This window comes from Numenius arquata, chromosome 21 (assembly GCF_964106895.1).
Source record: "Numenius arquata chromosome 21, bNumArq3.hap1.1, whole genome shotgun sequence".
Classification (NCBI taxonomy): Eukaryota; Metazoa; Chordata; class Aves; order Charadriiformes; family Scolopacidae; genus Numenius; species Numenius arquata.
In genome coordinates this window covers 3,261,569-3,281,955 of record NC_133596.1, presented here as the reverse complement: position 1 = coordinate 3,281,955, position 20,387 = coordinate 3,261,569, and the positions used below count along the sequence as shown (strand labels likewise).

The 20,387-nt window shown below is 44.2% G+C and overlaps 1 protein-coding gene across 1 annotated transcript in view; it reads right to left on the bottom strand.

Moving 5' to 3' along the window:
- LOC141474180 (lethal(3)malignant brain tumor-like protein 4) overlaps positions 1-14,518 on the bottom strand; it is a 38,718-nt gene extending 24,200 nt beyond the window's left edge. Inside the window, exons 1-8 of the mRNA XM_074161949.1 lie at positions 14,405-14,518; positions 9,345-9,492; positions 6,133-6,241; positions 5,245-5,416; positions 3,748-3,805; positions 2,601-2,689; positions 1,257-1,361; positions 466-601 (exon numbers count right to left, since the gene is read on the bottom strand). Coding sequence (XP_074018050.1) covers positions 466-601; positions 1,257-1,361; positions 2,601-2,689; positions 3,748-3,805; positions 5,245-5,416; positions 6,133-6,241; positions 9,345-9,492; positions 14,405-14,518 — 931 coding nt within the window. The remainder of the gene's footprint in view (positions 1-465; positions 602-1,256; positions 1,362-2,600; positions 2,690-3,747; positions 3,806-5,244; positions 5,417-6,132; positions 6,242-9,344; positions 9,493-14,404) is intronic.
- Positions 14,519-20,387: the final 5,869 nt, after the last annotated feature.

The window sequence follows — 20,387 nt, the reverse complement described above, 5'->3', positions numbered from 1 at the left end:
TTTACACGGCCCCGTTACATTCAGATTGGTTTTTCAGAAATGGAAATTACTTGGGAAGAATATGAACTTTGCATGATAACCGCCCTTCTGCAGTCTTCAGGGGTTATGCATTTCTGCTAAAACATCTCTCTCTCTCTCAGTATAATGTCCAATCATTAATCTGAACCTTCAAATGTTTCTAGGAAACTGAACGCATGAAAGAAGCAAGTTCTGAAGCCCAAAGAGACTCCTTGTTTTACACGCTCATCCAATAGTTTCTAATTTGACCAACAACGTCGATCTTCGGGAATATCAAAAGGAAGCTGTTTTGTTCTTTTGTGATTCGCTATCTTAGTTACGTCTTTTCCTTTAAGCCCCTCAGATAGAGTTCCACAATGAAACCCTACTAAAAACGAAACAAGCAGAGCCAGCGCAACTAGTTCTTAGTAGAATCTATGGTTTCTTGCACACCTTTTTTTTCCATACCTTTAGGAGGGAGCAGCTTATGATTCGTTTTTTCACACCAGCCAACAGGGTGGATGTCTGAGGAATCAGCGTTAACCCAGAAGTCGTAGCACTCCGGGTAACCATCAAAGTGTAATCGCATTCTGTATCCTTGTACCTGTAATGAGGGGAGCTCTGATTATCATAAAGGCTCATAAAGAAGTTAAAGAAAAACACTAATCAAACATTCCTTCCATATTTGGATTTATAGATAAAAGTAAATTTAAGATCTCAGTTAATTTCTCAAAAGTCTAGTTTTATTTTTCCTCATTTACGTCTCCCAGTTTCCACGCTCTTCTCTTCTCACTTCAAACAGTTGAAAATAAAACAGCTCATTGGAACTTCCCTGGCCTCCTGTTCCATACTCACGCACATATCACTGGGCAGCAATATCTGGAGTACAAATGCAGCCCGAAAACTTTTATGTCTATACCAGATTAACACAGATTTCACGTAATTGAAGAAGCATAAAAGCATTTTGACTTGCTTATATTTACTAAGTCTTAGTGCCTAATTGCATTGTTCTTTTTTCATATTTGTTCATTGCATGCTATTAATAGGTTTATTATTCTAAGTTACAACTGCAAAAATCTGAGAGTAGGATTTCAGGCATAACCTTAACCACGTAACACTATTCCTTCAGCGTCACCTTGAACAACTCCTAACCCTTAACTAATTAAAATACTATTATTCTAATGTTTCTACTCTTTATTGAAAAAAACCACCTAAAAGTATATGGGTCTTTTGGAATCAAAGATAGGAAGAGCAACTACCTCAGCCACTGTGAGAACACAAAATCGAGAGGGGTGTTCAGGATCCAGCCCTTCCAATTTCATTCCAACTTTAAATCCATTTCGGCCTTGTGGGAATGACTGATACTGCGAGGAGGGGGAAGAAGGAAATACTTGTTTTTAATTCCAAGAGACAAAATCTATTGCAGAGCAGTCATCAGATATACTTGAGTTTTCAACTAGAGAAGAAAATTCTATCACTAAATGATTGCTGTTTTAATTGGCAGGCGCAGGTACAGGGATCAATAATGGCATCATCACATATTTCAGAATTACTTGTAAATCTAATTCATCTCTCTAAAAACACTGACCCACGAGCCTGTTGCAATTAGCTATGAGCAAATCTTTCAGCAGATGCAGAAATGAGCTCTATTCAAAGACAAAAGAATCCCTTTCATAGCCCAGTGCAGGAGGGCTGGCAGAAACAAAGAGCTGGGAAAGTGAAAATCACTTTGGCTGTGTCAGCACGAGGTCCGTGGTCCGGACTTTCCCAAGAGGTGACTTCTCAGCTTCAAAGGGTAAAAGGGACAAGGCATGTTTGATCTGGAGTCCTTTTACACAGTCATTCCAGAAAACATTTGTGTCTTTTCATTTATTTGCAGTCTTAATCCAAATTAAACATTTGAAGTATAGCAAAGGCTTCAAAGAAATCTGGACTGAACAGCAAATGGTTTATTGCATCCACTGCAGTTATCTGATTTTCCTCCTATCTCACTGTGAGGTGCCAACCACCTCTGGCTTTGAAGAGCTCACTGGGAGCGGAACTTTCAATGTGGGCTGGTGCTCTGGAGGGCAGAAGCAGCTTCACCAAGGCCAAACTCATCCTCTTCCACGGTCAACGCACCACGAACACAACTTCCACCCTCCCTCATAACAGTCGCTTCTCATTGAGACGCTCTACAGCATTCACAGAGCGAACTGACTTGCGGATTTCTTCAGAGGGAGGATGGAAGGGGTACTCTACGACCACAGGACATATGAAAGACATTAGGGTGTCCCTCTCTAGCACTACTGGGAGATTGCCTAACAGCCCATTTATCCAGAGCGACCCAAAGCAGATCAAAACAGTCACTGTTTATTTCCGAGTGAGACTCAACCAGCATTTTTTACAGCCTGGTTTGGGATGAGACTCACAGGGCAGACGCTTGTTTCCACAGTGCTTCAGGGCTGGAAACAAACATGTGGGGGTTTTACTGCCTGCTTGCACTGAAACAACTCATAAATGTAACTGCTGGCTTGAGGGTAGGCTCCAATCCTCCACTGAGTTAGTAATTCTGTGATGCTGCCTGAGAAAAACATAGCAAGAGAGCTGAAAAAGCTGCCAACCTCTCTGAACAGTTTTAGGGGAGCAGCTGGCATCCGTTCCTCTTCTAAGTAGGAAACCCAGTTCCATCCCTTCTTCTTTCCAGGAACAACTAAGCAATCAAAAACAAAGAGAAAAATGAATGTTTCTCTCAGATGCCTCCTGCTCTGCCCTCTCTTCTCTTTCTCCTCCCACGTACAGGCCAAGGCTGTTTTGCCGCTGTACCCCAAAGGAGGCAGCGTTACCCAGGTTTTGAGGAAAGGTAGGAATTCCAGCAGTAGGAAAACCGTGCTCATTTCCCATTAAAAGAAATATAAATTTATGATATCATAGGTCAAATGAATTGTGGCACCCGGATTGCCGGCAAGCTGCCCATGGAAAGCTGCCACTGCGAAGTTTGGACAAGATATAATAACTTAAAATTGTGGAAAATAATTCCTTCTCCTGATATTTCACAGAGGAATAAGGGGTTAGATATAAACTAAAAGACAGCACAAAGAGGCATATAATTGCAGCTGAAATAAACCTAAAACAAAACAAAGGAAAAATCAAGTGAATTTCTGTTCAGTTCACAAGATTTATATATATATATATAAATATATATACACACTCGTATATTTATAACCTGCTAATACCACAATGCAGCTACCAGTGCACAGATGATGAAAACAACTTGGGCAGGTGCTTGGATTCCTTCTAGTTGGACCATGGTCATACACACAGAAAATTATGTTTTAAATGCATATTAAAAATCTCCCCCAGTTTCCATATACTAACTCCTTTACGCTATATAGTAAATTTAACCCATAGTCTATAATCAATCACATGTTGTTTACAACTTATTTTCTATTTAGCATTTGTAGTCTGTGGCTACAGAGCTCTCCAAAGTCAGTGGAAAAAAGATTGTTACTGGCTTCAGTGAGCTTTGGATCAGGCTGTCTCCTTCCAGATCCTCTAACTGTGCCCATCACGCAGGCAAATCTCCTATATTCTTGCTAATACACTTCAGCAGACTGACTGTGGTAAGAGGGTTATGTACCTAATAAGCTATTCTGAATGTGAAATGAGCTCTACTGTCCTTTCCTCTTCTGTTTACTATTATTCACTTTATAATAGCTAGTAAAAAAAATCTATAAACATTAAAGAAAAGAGACTATGAGCTTAGCTCACCTTGTTTTATTGGTTTAGTGTTTCTGCGGCTTTTCATATTATTTGATTTATTCTTCTCCTAGACACAGATACGTTAAAAAAAAGTTTAGCAATATTGTTTTTTCCTCCCTCCTTGATCATCTCACAATGCAGGTACAATCAGGATGTAACATGTGACTAACAGGACTAGCATTATTTTCTTTTGAATAACCCTGCAAGAACATTAGTAGGGTATGTTACATATATAACTTTGATCTTGCAGTATCCCAAAGTGCTTTACAAATTATTTAACATATGTTACTGAAGTTCATTTAAATACGGCTACTGACGAGCAGCAGAGGCTCAAAATCTCCATTACAATACCCAGGATTTGCCTTCCGCAATGCAGGATTTACTGCTCACGTAAGCGGCCTTCCTGGAACGCTCCGGTTTCCTTCCAGAGGTTCTTACGTCCATCTATGCCAGGGAACGGATACAGCAAAAAAATTCATTTATGAAGCCCCGAAGGAAGCAGAAGCTTCAAGTAACTACTGTCATAGATGAACACCCCAGAAAAGGTGGTCTCCCTGTGTCACACGCCGAGCCAGACTGCATTCACAGTCCTTCGATCTGCTTTTCAAACTCATGTTTAATTCACCCCGGGTTGTCATTTCCCAAAGCAAACCAAAAAGGGCAAAATCTGAAATGCAAAGCTGCTGCCAAACACGCCCCGGATGAGAGAGGGGGGCAGTTTCAAACAAGGAGGAGGAGAAGGGGGAAGAGAGAGAATGCAAGTACTTCTGAGAACGTACAGACTTTAAAACACGTGAGACCTGTCACAGAGAAAAGCTGAGCGACAAGAGGAGTTAAACTGTTCACTGCATCGGAAGCCCCAGCTTGCGTTACCAACACCACCTGCCCCAGCGTCTCCGCACTACAAAAGCCTGTGCAATTCGTGAATTTAAATAAAATTCAGGCCTGAGACGCTACATACACGGGAGCAGAGCACAGGCTTGGGCAGAGAAGGGCCCCTGAAAGAAGGAAGATGCTTAATGCTGAGTTAAGGGAAGAGCAGGTCAGGACTGAGGTACTTCTGTTCATCCACCATTAATAACGGTTTCTGGCAGCGTAGTGAGCGCACATGCAAGTACCTAATAAAAAGCAATCAAACTCTGTGGTTTGACACTGCTCTTCAATATCGCATAGTAGTACCTGACTGGAGTTAGAGAAACTATTTTTAGAGGCATGTTTTTTATTACTGTGAAATACACTTGGTGCACAGGGCTGTAACAACACCTGCAAAGCTACACTGGGAAATTCTAACTTCGACTTCCCATGAGCTGTTCACCCTCACGACTCCTCACACTTCACAACAGATATTCTCTTTGCTGCTACAAATCAGGACCAGACCCATTCTCCTGGGTACAGAATCACCCCCCCTCCTCAGCTCCGTTTGCGTTGCACAGTGAAAGGTGAGACGCGGAATTGTCCCTGCTCTTCACAGCTCTCTTTAAAGAAAATACAGGCAACCTCATTTACCTCATCCTCATCTGCATTTTCCTCATCATCCTCAGACTCCAGAAGCAGTCTTCTCTTCCTTCTGAGACGTTTCACGGGTCTGTCAGCCTCATTCACCTGACAGCCACTGCTGGTATTAAGATTTCTACTATTTCCCCTGTTTCTGCAATCATCTGGAATGTTTCTGGTATCACTAAACATCCAAAATTGAAAACAAAAAGCAAATTAAAAGTGCAACAATGCTCCTGCAGTATTCCCGGTGTCTCTGTACCTCTTCAGAATGAGGATGCCTGGGCTGAGAACCTAAAGAAGTGAAACGTTTGCAGGATTTGCCAGATGTATCACAGAATCACAGAATATTATGGGGTTGGAAGGGACCTCTGGAGATCGTCCAGACCAACCCCCTGCCAAAGCAGGTCCACCCAGAGCAGGTCGCACAGGAACGTGATCAGGCAGGTTTTGAATGTCTCCAGAGATGGAGACTCAGGATATATATCTTTTAAATATCAATAGATTTTAAATATCAAAAGATATATATCTTTTAAAAGCACTCCAAAGTACCAGCACAGCTCTCCCCACCAGACCAGCTCAAGAGGGTTTTTCATGTTGCCTTTTTACAACTCTATGGGAAGTTAAAACACCATCCTTATCTGTAGGATGGGGGACAACCAGCATTTCCTCAGGCTGGGAGGAGAAATGAGGATGGAGCTCTGGAGCGAAGCCTTCCTCCGTGGGGCACGGGAGCCTCAAGGGTGACAGGAAGGCCATCGGCAGAGCTTGATGGTGGCCCAGCCACGGTAACACTCGCGCTGAGGATTTCATTCTGCTCACAGCAACACTTTTCTCTAACCCAGTGTTCCCTTTAAACATTTTCTAACACAGACCAGGAAGAATGTGGGGTTCCTTTACCTGTCCCTGTGCTGCTGGGAGCCTGTTTGAGTATAAAACTTTCCATTCTCAGAGCAATCCATTTGCTCACAGGTTTGGAAAACGCAGCAGGGCACGTTGTCTCTGAGCGCTGTAGAAGCAAAGGAAAAGACAACTATTAAATTCAAATGCTGAAACTTTGTATTTTTAAACACCTTTCATGCAATTAGTTCTGTCGAAGTCCTTTACAAACTTTCATTAAGTGACCCTCAGTATCCCATTGTGAGGGAAGTAATTATTACCGGTGCGCTGGCACATAGAAAGTGTACCATTTCATTACAGAACAAAAGCCCTTTATCTATAATATTTTAATTTTGGATAAACCCTGCCCCCTGTAAAAGTGACAAAGGAGGATACAATCTCTAGGCTATAACCAGGACAGAGTTACAAATCTTTTTCTATTTCTTTATTCCTAGTAACCCTCTAACTTGAAAGACAAATGTCAAACAAGTCCATCTCATTTGGATACTTTTAATACTGTTGGTTAAGTTTAAATTAAACTTCAGCCTTTATATATACTTCATACATATAAAAATCCTCCATAGGCAGCCTCTAAAAGTAGCACATTATTGATGGGCGAGCAGAAACAATTATTTCTACATCTAGCAAGGGATATATATCAATCTTTCATTCGAATGAAAGCATGAAAATGTAAGGAATAACTGCAATATATAATTTATGTTTACTTTCTCCTATGATTTCAGTTCTTCCTAGGGCAAATTAATTTCTGTTTAATATTTTAACAAAACACGATTGCGGTGGTCCTCGTTGCCAGGGATCTAAACTATCCCGATGCACACTTTGCTCAAGTGATCTGTCGTACAAATTGCTCAAGGGGCCTCCCCCATATACATCATTCCCGTTCTGCATTTAGCGGCACCGTTTGTGTACACTGGTTTGATCAACCGATTTTTTGAATGCACCGCTAAACACCTCAAAAGAAAAAAAAGAAAACCCACCCCACATCACACAGTCCGGAACGCTGAGGTATGAGTCACTTTGGTTTTTGTGTAAAGCCATTTTCATAGTCTCCTCAGCGGAACTTGTTCTCATTCTGCTACGACGACTCGATATTTTTCATGTATATTTGACTGCTCCCTATAGCCCAGTCTGGACGTCAGATGGCCCTGGCCGGAATTGGGCAGAGAGGCTGCCTACGAACAGCGTGCACGTGTGCCTGCTCGTATCACAACGTAAATCCTCTCCCTGTGCCATCGGGGACCAATGATTCCAGGCAGAGAAGAGACAAAACAGGGAAAACTTGCAAGAACCAAGAGCGCTAAAAGAGCTCTGCTCAATTAGAAGTCACACTGATCTATGGAATATACATGAACTAAATGGGTGTGAAAAAATCTTAGCGCTGAGGCATCCACGAAAGAGCCGGTTCTTCGCCTGATGGATTGACATCTCCTCAGCTCACACAGACGATGAGGATGCCCCGTGATCAGCAGGCGCACAAGCGAATGCCTGTAAGTGTAAGTGACTCTGCAGAGCTTACAATGAAATTTGAGATGAGAAAAGCCAGCAGGGAAGACAGGTAGAAAGCCTTCCTACCTGAAAACAGAAATAGTTCCATCAAAATCCTAGGGAAAGCCAACTGGGAGAAGCTTGTCCAGGCAGGCAACAGGAGGAGAGATCATTCTCTCCTCAAAGAAGAAGTTCTCTCCATAGGGATGTGTGACTTGAGTGATGGAGACCTGCCCTGACTAGAGATCCAGCGTCGCTAACAGACCTGACACAAAGAGTTAACGTCCTTTCAATTACTGCATCGGGATGTTCTCATGGTGTCGATGACAAGGAGGCACCGAACAGGCTCCAGCTGCTGCCCTGTGGTGCCTCTGTGTCCCAAGCTAATTCTCAAGTCCCCTGCCACCACCTGAGAAGAAGATCTGTTTCAGTACCAGGCGTCAGACAAACCTATCAAGGGCTCCCTATGCCACAGCCACACGCTGTCACGTTTAACCGAGAGCATCTTTAAAATATGACCTTGCGCTGGAGACAGCTAATGGTACTCTTGGGATGAGAGCTCCTAATTGTCACTCACTCCCCAGTGCTGGTCTCCATTAGTGCTCTCTGGAAGACAATGAAGCACATCTGCGAGGGAGCTCTACTGAAACAGTGAGGAATTTAATCAAACTAGCGATTTACCAAGGTAAGTGAGGCTGCCCAGCTTAACTGAGTGGTCTGGAATGGAAGACCTCGGTGGTTAACATATACATATTCTGGTTTGAGCTACTGGTTTCTGGGTAAACAGAGTAAGAACAGGTCTGCAGAGAACAGAGATATTTCTTCTCCATTACACTGATGTACACGTCCAGTAATATGCACATTATCCTGTTAAAACACAGTTTTTCCCTAATTTCAATTGGAAACCTCAAAACCTTTATGGCTAATAGTGTAACTCTTCATGAGCCAGGTTAAAGGAGATTCTCAAGGATGTTCTTGCAAAGATAACACTCCTGGGGATTCATCCTGAGCCAGGAGTCCCGGGTTAGCACAGCACTGTGCCATCCACCCATGCTCCACACTGCAACCAGGGAAAGGAATAACGCTGGAAACTCCCGTTGCCCGAGGGCAGCCAGCGAGGGCACAGCGATACCAGAGTAAAGCACGGTTCCCAGCATGGTTCAAGAGTTGGAATGGAGCTGAGATGCTGCTCAGTGGGAGCGATCACTCTGTTTTGGAGGCTGAGAGTATTTAATAAGGTGTATTTGATCAGACCATTCAGGCCTCAAAGCCCCAAAACAGGTTTAACAGAGACACAGACTTAACTGCTGTCACGACAAGTAAACCATCGGTGCTAAGGAGAAACATCGATGCCATTGCTGAGCCACCAACCCTGGAAAGAAAGGGCTCCAACTTCCCAGAATCACCAGCTAAAGAGATGCCAGGATGTCAGTTAAAACTCAGCGCGAGAGGGACGTTTGGCTACATCCACAAATCTCGCCCAGCTTGCCGATGTAACCACACTTACCTTCCCCGAAGGCGAGCACAACGCACGCGCCGGGTACCGTTACGACTACGCAGTAATTGCATTCACTCTAAATACTCCTAAAACATTCAAAATAATACAGCGACTCACCCCACGCGCTGCGCCAGGGAGCACCACGCTCCTGAAACGCATATTTCGGTTAGACCTGCTTCTAGAAGCTTTTTCAGAAACTGTACATTCTCTTCCACAGCAAAAAGCTCACCTTCCAAACCAGGGCTAGAGGCAGCGGAAGCGTTGGGAGCAGCAGGAGCAAAGCTGGTTGGGCTGGCATTTACTGCTGAAAGAGGTTTTATGGCTTCTGCTTCTGCTTCAGTAATGATTTCTAGCAGTCCAAACTCATTTAAACGGAACTGCGGGTAACAGAAGAAAGCAAGGGAATAAGCAGCAGTAAAAGGCCTAGGAAGGGAGAAAGGAAGGAATATAGGATTCCCTGAGGAGCAATGAGGTATGGGACAAAAAGAAACGGCTGTACGTACGTTAAAAAGCATTAAAAATAAGTAGCAACAAAAGTGAGAAATATCCAACACAACTTGTCTTCAAAACACATCAATGGGCCCCCAAAAAACCCCAATGATGTGGGTTTTTGTCAATGAAGGAAAGCAGCGTTAATTCTCCCTGCTTTGGATGTGCCTCCCTTAGAAAACCCACACCTCTGATGAGCACATCAGAATAAATACCCTCAGAAAAACATTTTAACCCAAAACTCTCCTCTGACAGTTCCAATCCATTCAACAAAGCACAATTCCACTTACTGCAGTTATGACATACAACAACTTCCCTAAAATCACCCAGCTGCTGACCAAAAGGTCACATTCCAGTGGAGACCTTGTCCCATCCGTCCCCCAGCTGGTGCTGGCTGGGCGTTAGAGACCTCAGAGCCCAGCGACGGCCGGGACGGCACAAACACAGCCCGCATCTGGAGCTGCAAGAGGCCAAGCGGTTCTCAACCCTTCTTCAATGACACTTGACAGTCTGGTGGGAAAGGAACTTCCCAGAGGAGCAGAGGAATGCGGGGACAAGCAGAGGGAACACTGCTGAAGAACAGCAGACGCTGAGAAATAACTGTCCTTTCTTGGTTTGATAAGCTCCTCCTTGCACAGCACCACTTCGTGAAAGCCACAGCGGGGGCCCTGACCCAACGACTCTCAACTTCAAACCAACCATTTCTGAATCACCTAGAAATGCACCCAACAGAAGCCCCAGGCAGCACAGGTAGGCAGATGACATGTACCAGTACGGCCAGGACTCAGCGTCCAGGCTCCCAGCCCCAGCTCCCCCACATTTTGACCCTTAAGAAGCCCTCCATCAGCTGCTGGGGTAGGTGACCGTCCCAGGGAGGTCCTGCAAGAACACCCATCCTCTGCTCCAGCACTGCACCTCCCACCCCGCACAAACACACACCAGGCCAAGAGCAAATTCAGATGCAGAAGGGAACGCCTGTGGACACACAGGGAAGCGCTCACACCACGGGGTAGCTATGGAAAAGGTCTGAGATGTGGCAGACTTCAGAGGCTCTCGTCCTTAAAGCTTAAAAAAAAATTTCTTAGGCTACGAAGGAACGTTCCATTGGTCCAGATAAAATTGTTGAAGCGTGCCAAATGGCGTCAATGGACATCTTGTATTAGTCCCCATCTGCAAAGGCAACCGAGAGCCACAAAAAATAAAAAAAATCACATTTCTGATGAGCAAATAGCTCTACAGATTACTTAATTCTTAATCTTCTTTACTGTCGACACCATGGAGCTACTGAACTCCAGAACGAAAGAGAGAAGTCAAAGGTGGGTTGCATTTGCAAGCTCTGCTCCAAAGCTTTTATTCACAGCACTTATATTAATTTGAGATCTTTCCTCAGCCATCCGCTCTCCGCTCAAACCTGCTAAACCCAGTTTAAAAGCATTTGCTTCACCTCTGAAGCAGGGCCCCTCGTTGCGCTGAGAAGCACCGTCCTCCCCTACCCCCGGGTGCTTCCTGGGCTCAGCATCCTGCCTCCAGCTCCCCATCAAAGCCTTATCCCAAACGTTCTTCCCCCTTTTCCCTCTTCTTCATCTGAAGCCTGTATTTTTTAAAGCTTCAAAGATCACAGAACCACAGAATCTTCTAGGTTGGAAGGGACCTTCAAGATCATCTTGTCCAACCATCAACCTAACTGACAAAAAGAAACGCCCACAAAACAACAACATGCAACACCATCACCAAACCATGTCTCCCAGCACCACGTCAACCTGTCTTTTGAACACTTCCAGGGATGGTGCCTCAACCACTTCCCTGGGCAGCCCATTCCAATGTCTGATAATCCTTTCAGTGAAAAAATTTTTCCTAATATCCAATCTGAACCTCCCCTGGCACAACTTGAGGTCGTTTCCTCTAGTCCTGTCGCCCGTGACTTGGGAGAAGAGACCGACCCCCCCTGGCTACACCCTCCTTTCAGGGAGTTGGAGAGAGCGAGAAGGTCTCCCCTCAGCCTCCTTTTCTCCAGGCTGAATAACACTAGTTCCCTCAGCTGCTCCTCATAAGACTTGTGCTCCAGACCCCTCACCAGGGGGGTGCTCTTCTCTGGACCCGCTCCAGCCCCTCAATGTCTTTTTTGTGGTGAGGGGCCCAAAACTGGACGCAGTACTCGAGGTGGGGCCTCACCAGTGCCCAGTCCAGGGGGACAATCACCTCCCGAGTCCTACTCACCACACTGTTCCTGATACAGGCCAGGATGCTGGTGGCCTTCTTGGCCACCTGGGCACACTGCTGGCTCATGTTCAGCCGGCTGGCCACCAACACCCCCAGGTCTTTTTCTGCCGGGCAGCTCCAGCCACCCTGCCCCAAGCCTGTAGCGCTGCCTGGGGTTGTTGTAACCCAAGTGCAGGACCTGGCACTTCGCCTTGTTGAACCTCATCCCGTTGGTCTCAGCTCATCGATCCAACCTGTCCAGATCCCTCTGCAAAGCCTTTCTACCCTCCAGCAGGTCGACACTGCCACCCAACTTAGTGTCGTCTGCGAACTTACTGAGGGTGTTGGGATGGTGGTGCGGGATGCTGAGGTTGAGGGAAACTGAGGGAAACAATCCATTTCAAAGAAATGGTAATTCAGAGTGGACTGTGTTTCCTGCAGGGGACCATCAGGTTTAGAGAAGAAACCTATCACTTTCCTTCAACGCCAGAAGAGCAGATGGGTGCAGACCCCGGGGCTTCCTCGCTGCGGCTGGTAAGGACAGCTCAGCGTCACCAGCGGAAGGTCGGTGGAAGGAGCATCTCCAGAGCTCTATGTGCCATTAAGCAGCAGAGCGAGCACGAAGCAGAGCTTGCAGCTGGAGGTGGGGAAGGTGCCAGTGTCCCTGTGTACCAGCAGAGGAGTCCCTGGGGTAGGGACACTCCCGCATACAAGTGAACAGCTCGGAGCCAGCCTCAACCAGCAGAGACACCAGGCTGTTATCTCCTCCTTTAATTTCGATGGTGTATCTGCAGCCACAACTGGCGAAGCCCAGCCCAGGCCCCAGAAAACATAAGTTTGCATTAGAAAAACAACGAGCATCTTTATTAACAATCTCTGATGTCTGAGGACTGGCCGATCCATGGAAGCAACCTGCAGTTTCATCTCAAGACTCTCTTCAAGGCAATATCCCTCATTCCTAAGTTCTGGAAACGCAAAACCTTGCTACTATCAGGACTGCACCTTCCTTTACACAAGGGGGTTGGATACAGCATGTTTGCTAATACGAAATCCACACAAACCCTCCAGAAACAACCTGTCCCTCCTGAGAGTTTTTTTAAGGGAATTAAGGAAAAATGTATTTCATTGCACATGCAAGAACTGGAATATAGCGGGAAGAGAGGGGGGGAAAAAGGATTAAACAGCAAAAGCAAAAAAAAAGAAGTGTTTGGCATTTCTATAGGGGGAAAAAAGCATTTGGCATCTTAAGAATGAAGTGGCTTCCTGTGGAGCTGGTTATCGTGTTCCAGCTAAACATTCCTACCACACTCACTAACCGTGGTACTCCGAGCTCTTATACTTGATCATCTAATATGAAATAATATGATATTATTTGGTGTCTTTCAGTCTAATAAATAACGCAGTGCTTTGTTGATTCTCTACTATTACAAGGAATCGATAAAAGTGAAGCTGTTCCTGCAAAGGAACTTTACTGCTGGTTAAGAGGAAACCTGTGGCAATACATTGCTAAGCTCTTTTAAGAAGCAGACGCACAACAGCTTTGATTAAATATAGGGTAAAAGTTAGGCCACGGCAAAATAATCATCCCAAGCACCTCCTGGAGAGTCAGTGGACCCAAATCCACACACATCTACGGGAGTGTAAACCACTGATATCAAAACACTCCAAGCTGGCAAGTTCATCCACCTTCTCTCAACATCTGCTGGCACAAGCATTTTCCTGGAAGCCCAAGGAAGGTCTGGCAGCCCGGGTAGAAGACATTTCTGCACAAAGGGAGGAGGAGGAGGAGGGGAGGAAGGGGAAGACTGGCAAGACTTGCAGAAGGTGGGGGTCCTGATTCTGAATGCCTGATGAGATACCAAAGATCTGATTTTTTCAAAGCTCTCAAGTCCCTTCAGCTCCAATTTATTTCACTTGAAATTGTTTTTTTTTTTTCCCCTCCGAGAGTCAGAACTTGCAGCCTTGAGGGCAATTTTACGTATTCATTTTCAACCATCAGAAGTGCAATCGAACTGAAGTAACAGTTGAAGGTAATTTGGGAAACAGTCAACAGACACTTACCCTCCTCTAACAGAGAACACCACGTTTGTGGCCATGACATCTCGGTTCTGATTTACAGGAGAGCTGTATTCATCACTATCATGAATATGTAAGATAGAAGCTGTCAAAAGCCGCAAAAAAGAACCACTGATGTGAAAAGAACCTACAGACTCAATCCCACAAATTGAGAAAATTTGTCTTTCAGAGAAAATGTCTTTCTCACGCTGGGTTGAAATTAACGGGATTTCTTGCCTGAGTATGTTGTATGGACACGACTGAGAATGAGGAAGATCAGGCCCAGAACTTCTGTCAGCAGAAAAAAATTATTTAAAATACTTGCTGCCTTTAGAAATCAATTGAGCAAGAAATTAGAAGGGGAGAGGGAGCTTTTAGAAACAGTATTAAAATTTCACCACTTCCTTGGTAATGCCAACCCCGTTGTTTACAGCAAAGTGTTTTCTCTGCACAATCTTTATTTGCAAACTGCAGAATATATTGAAAATATTCTGCGCTGCCAAAGGCACGGCGGCCACTCATGTATTGTGTTCCTTGGTCTCTTACTTGTATGTTGCTACCAGGCAAGGTACCAACGCCGTCTTTCCAGTCTAAGGCACCCAATACATCGTGGTCTGCTGTCGGGACGCTGATGATTCTCTCCGAGACATTCTGTTCCATCTTTCTGCTTAGTCTTTGGGCTCTTTATTTAATTTTAAGAAAGAAAACTAGGGTGTGAAAACAAAACAAAAGGCAGAGAATAAACAGGCCTGTTGCTTACATTTCACCAAGGGTTTTCAGAGAGATTCTAGTTTCAAAAGATGGGAAAAAATGACAAACTTGCATTTTGCCCACGAGACGTCAGTAAATATGAATAGAAAGTTAAGAGCTTTAAACATATGTGCAGTTTGAGGACAAAAAGATAAACCATTAAGTTTTAACAGTTACTTGATTCGTTTTTGCCAATGGCAATTCACTGGCAAGATTCTGGGGGCTCTGGATTCAGTAGGAGTTTTGGTTGGGATATTAGGAATACCTGGATTTAAAATAATTACAAATACACCGGTGTATGCACAAACAACTCATACACTATATACAAGTGACAAGTCTGCACAATTTGAGAGGGAGCAGCAGCTTCTAACGGCTGTTGCCAGGTCCCTCTATAGGGCCATAAAGCCAAGGCTCTACGCTAGAAATGCTATAAAGCTCTTAAAATGCTTAAGCTTCATGTCTTGCTTTCGCGTCCCAGCAAATAACCTAATGGGCTCCATTAAAGACTCCACTAAAAGCCACACTGCTGTATGGGCTCCCCATATCCAATTACTCATCTATTTTTGCGGTAGACACTAAAGAAACACTGACCATAAATTAACTGTACGTTCCCGTCCTTTAAACGTACCCTGAATATTTCCAATCTATGAACACCACTGTTTGCTTAAAATAAAAAAAAAAAAAAAAAAAGAGAAAGATTCACAACCTCCCCTTGAACTGGCAGCTGTACTAATTTTTCCAGTGTAAGCAAAACCACTGATGTTAAGTTCCAAAAAGCACAGCCCAGCTGACAGGTCTAACTGCATCCCTACAGGAATGGGGCAAAATTGCCCACCCTGGGGGTCTTCCGGGAGTCTTCGCTCTGACATTTGGATGCTCCAGCTCCACAAGATCATCCTGAGCTCTTTATTCAGAGTAACAACAGTCAGCACCCAAGGACCACGTGCTCCATCTGCCTTTGGCAGCTTGTTTTTCTCCTTGAGCACTGGAAAGTGCCTTAAGATACATGGGCAGGGCAGGTTTTTAAGCGCTGAGCACTTCAGTTAAGGCAGGTGAACTCCACTCTCGATCTGAAGCCTTCCACATGCTACACCTTCTACCTACAGGCTGAAAGTGTCAGTTTAATTCAGCCAAAGGCAAAACCGCAGATCTGATGCAGGATAATATGACTTCTGAGCACTCCTGCAGTTCTAATTCCAGCAATCTTTATGATTACCTTAATTGGGTCAAAAGCAGGACAGGCGTTTGTAAACTGTAATATCAAATATCTTTGGGTATCACAATCTAATCCCTGCAGGAGGAGTTCCTCCTTTTCCTCCCCAAAATACTATACTCCTGTACACAGGACAGACCCGCAGCGGCACCGCATCACAACCGTCTGGCACAGGATTTATGAATCGCACTAAATAAGCCCTATGTAGGGTGATATTGAACAACCGCAGCCAAAAGCTCGCTGTACATTAATATTTGATGTAGCCTTGTACGTCTATAAACATGTGTTTGTAGCCAGCGTTTCGACGCCAGCTTCAGCAAGGGCAAACCCATCACTTTTTAGATGTTATTCTTTCCATTCAGGCTTTAAAAATAAAGAAGCTCAAACACCAAGACTATTTATAGAGCTCCCTCCAGGAGAAAGAGTTTGGAAGATATTTGGACAGATGTAATTAAGTTGTAGAATTTATTTAAAACTGGGCTCAGAAAACTGTCAAAAATCACAATGTAGAAAATAATCTTGTACTAACCAGAGAAGACCTGATACAATAATGGGTCTTTTTCATCTCTGTATTTTATAAATCCAGTAAAACCCCTAGAAAAATATAATAAAGAAATTACTTTTCTTATAATGTACCCTATCAGTAAAATCTACAATAAAATCAAGATAGTCCAATAAAAGGAAGCAAACTGTGCAATTAAAAAGACAGCAGAAACTAACTTGAAACATTTTAAAGAGCTGTAGTCAGGCACGACTGTCCCCATTTGTCCCTATCTGTGATTGCTTTTCATCTTTAACTTTAAGAATCAGAAACATTAATGCAAAAGAAGATTTAGCAAAACTAAGATGAGTCATTCAGTCCCAAACCGCACATTGAGATTTAGGAAATGATAAATGACTACCGTGCTGGCAGAGATAATGGTTCTTAATTAACATGCCACCACCCAGACCTCTGTGCTTTCTCTTTAGATAAGGAATCCACGGGCAGAGGAGGTCAGAAATACTCGGGTTTTGATCCCGTTTCTGCCACCAAACCACCGTCCAGCCCTGGGAAACTGCTTCATCTTTACTGTAGAAAAGCAGCTTTGGGTGTTGCCGTCCATCCTGCCTCGGTTAAGAGATGGGGAAAAAATAAAAGAGAAAGGAAAAAAAGGCACAAGTTCATACAAACAAATAAAAGAGTGAAGGCTTAAATGGGTGGATGGGGGTTCACTGTATTTCTCTATACACCATCAGAGCTAATGGGAAGAGAAACATTTCAACAGAAATCCCATTTCAGATGCTGCCAGGTTGATTTCCAATCACATGAGGATTTCAGTGTCTTTATATGAGGGTAAATGTGAGAAACACAAGAGTGCAATAAACCCAGAGACTGTAAATCAAGTAACGACGCTGAAGTTTGCAGCCCTTCTGGCTAAGCCTCCACGTACCAGGAGGCAAAATCCCATTCAAGAAGCAGCTGGCATCAAGAAAACCATCTGATATTGTGCTGTTTGGGGAAAAACTGACTTACAAATCACCTTTCTTCCACGAAACAGAATGGGAAATGTAGCAAAGCTGGTCATTGAATGCAGTGTAATTTATATGCTCTCAAAGTGAGCTGCCATTCAGAGCTCCGTGCATCCCCAGCTCCCCGTAAGGTCCGGCAGCGGCGTCTAACCCCCAGCGCATCAGATCTGCCAGTCCCTCTTGTGACACCGGGGGAGAACCGAGCTGCAATTTAAGCAGAAACAAAACAAAAAATATTTCCTGACTTCTCGCAGGGCACAACTAATGTGGTCCCAGGAACTGCTTTGAACACTCACCAGCTCAGACACAAAAATCATTTGCTGTGGTGATGACTGATGAGACTTTACTTGCCCATCAAAACCTCTTACTCACCTCAGGCAAGTAATATTTTGCAAGGCTGAACTAATAACATTACCAAAAAAAACCAGCCTCACCTCCAGGAAACTCATCAGTCAGGGACTGGAATGAACTTTCAGAGCCTGCAACGAAACCATACCAATGCCTCAAGAGAAAGCGTTAGTAGCCACCGGCAAGCATTTAACGGCATGAAGAAGACTTAAGTGCTTTCACTATGTCAGTGAAGGGGAAAAAAATAATAAAAAAAAAAAAGAATTGAGGAATCCCAGGCTCCACCCATTGTACTTCCGATTAATTTTTGTTTGTCGTGAAAAGAGAGAAAAATTATAACTACAAATCAAGGAAAATACTGCTCTGAAGGATTAGAGGTGGGAAATGGTCTAGGAAAGGAGAGGGACGCCTCGGCCTTGCAGCACGGACTGGAATGGAGGAGAAGCAAACACTTCTTATCTTAGCTCTGCCACAGGACCGCTAAGATAAACTGCTCTGGTTTTCGGGAGTTTGCCATGTTCATTTGTACAATCCAGCCCTTCCAAGGTTACCCTAAGTGCACAGTAACGTGCGGATTATGCTTAGGTAGTATTGTGCTGGGAGACAAATGAACAGGCACCACGGCAACACGACTTAAATCAATTTATAAGATCAGACAGCAATATTGTAAGCTCACTCTAAACCCAGCAGCTGAGCCCAGTATTAAGCCCAAACCAGCATCATAATTCATAAACTGCTCTCTCTTGGTTTCCTGACACAGTTGTGTCAAAAACACACACACACACACACACATATTTATTTCAGTTGTCGCAAGAACAACACCCGCACAGGCTGCTCGCTATGTGAAAGCACCTTCTGCAAAATGCCTGTTTTATACACAAGCCCATTCCCTGCCCAGCTCTCCCCAGGGAGCACACGGAAAAGCAGGCGTGTGGCCAGGCAGCGGCAGCACTTCTGGTCTGACCCTCCCCGTCTGCGATATACTCACTTCCCACCTCTCTCCTTAGATTTACGTGACACCCTGAAGCCAGTGAGGAAGCAGCCCTTCTCCTTCCTGCTGCAGGAGCTGAACGAGCCGCTCAGTGCTGCGCTGGAGAACATTTCGATCTATTCCAAACAGAAGGGGAGGGAGGCAAAAGAAGGTACAAAACCTACTTCCATGTCCACAGAGTTAATGCTTTCTGTTCGTTTACTCAAAGTGAGGAATAGAAGCACTTCTTAACTTCATTTTTCTAGCTTTCATTAAAAGCGTTTGGTGATGAACTGTTTTTTCCCAGCTCTTCATCTCTTGCACAGAATGGGGCTCTGGGGGTGGCACTCGGCCACTGACAAATCGCTGTGCAAACCTGACACTCAATAGGCTCAGCCAGGAGACCCGGGGACATCTCGGGGCTGGGGACGGTGACACTGCTCATCCCGGTCCCTGGGAACCACCTGTAAGCGCTGTAACGCCTGCACACACTGATGAACGTCACCCGGTGCCGTGCAGGAATCAATCACCACAAACACTCTCACGTTCAGGAGTGACCCAAAGCCCTCCCTCGAAAGATTTCTGCCATTTCTAAATCTGATCGGATTTCTACAGCAACAGATGCAAGATATAAATACTTTCCATCACTCGTAATCAGAACTATTTTCACTCAGAACTTAACGGCCTGGAAGGAAGCTGTAAGATTTGCGATTCAAGATAAAGTCGATTTTGTGACAGCATAAAAATTGCAGTGCTGGGGGAAAAAAAAAAGTGACGAGACTAATGGAAAACTAAAAGTTCAGTCACACCACTTACACGTTTAACTAAGACACAAAGAATTAATTTTGCAATAAAACACACTCTTAAAGTGGAAGTAGTTAACGAAAACAATCAAGAGGAGCACACCATTACCCGTAATGTTTTGTTGTCCTCCAACATTTTTGACGTCTATAAAGGCTGTGTTTTGGGTGCAGGTTCCCAGACACACGTTTGAAAGGGACAGCAAATCCCTGCACGTATTTGCTTCTGTTGTGAAGCCACTTCACGACACTATACTTTTCCGAATACCCATAATTTTCTGGGGAATAATTAAGGTTGGTTATCTAAACTCCGAACGACCAGTGTTAAGGCGACTAGTCTTAAAACCCCAGAACTCCCAGTACCTACTCCTCAAGTTTTTCATGCGACACTGACATTTTTCACTGACGCCAACAGCAGTTGTTCCACATCGAATAACGCATGTCAAGTATTTCTAAATTAAAAAAAAAAAAAACGCACCGAATTGGCGAGGTAAGCTTCAAAAATACCACTAAGTGTAGGCTTGTCCCTCAGATCCATTCGATGCTGAAGCCGAGAGGCAGAACCAGCCAAAGTGCCCATATTCGCTGTACATAATTGTGCAACAAAACAGATTTTTCTTCTGGTATTTGTTTTCTAAATAGCCTGGTGGAGTACGCAGTCAAATCGTTATTTGCAGATTTAGCATTACTACAGAATGAAGGAATTAAACTAAAGTCTGGCACAGATGGCCATATAAAAACATCCCAACTTCTTTCAATTAAGCATCACATGCCTTCTTTGTGTTAAATACAATGAGAAATTGCAAAAGTACTGCTGTCCCCGTTGCAGGAAAGGTTGGGTCAAAAATGAATCTTTTTAGAAAATCATCTGAGTCTGAAAAATGAGGTGTTTAGTCAAGGAACTAATTAAACAAAAGTACTTTGTCAGATAACATGAAA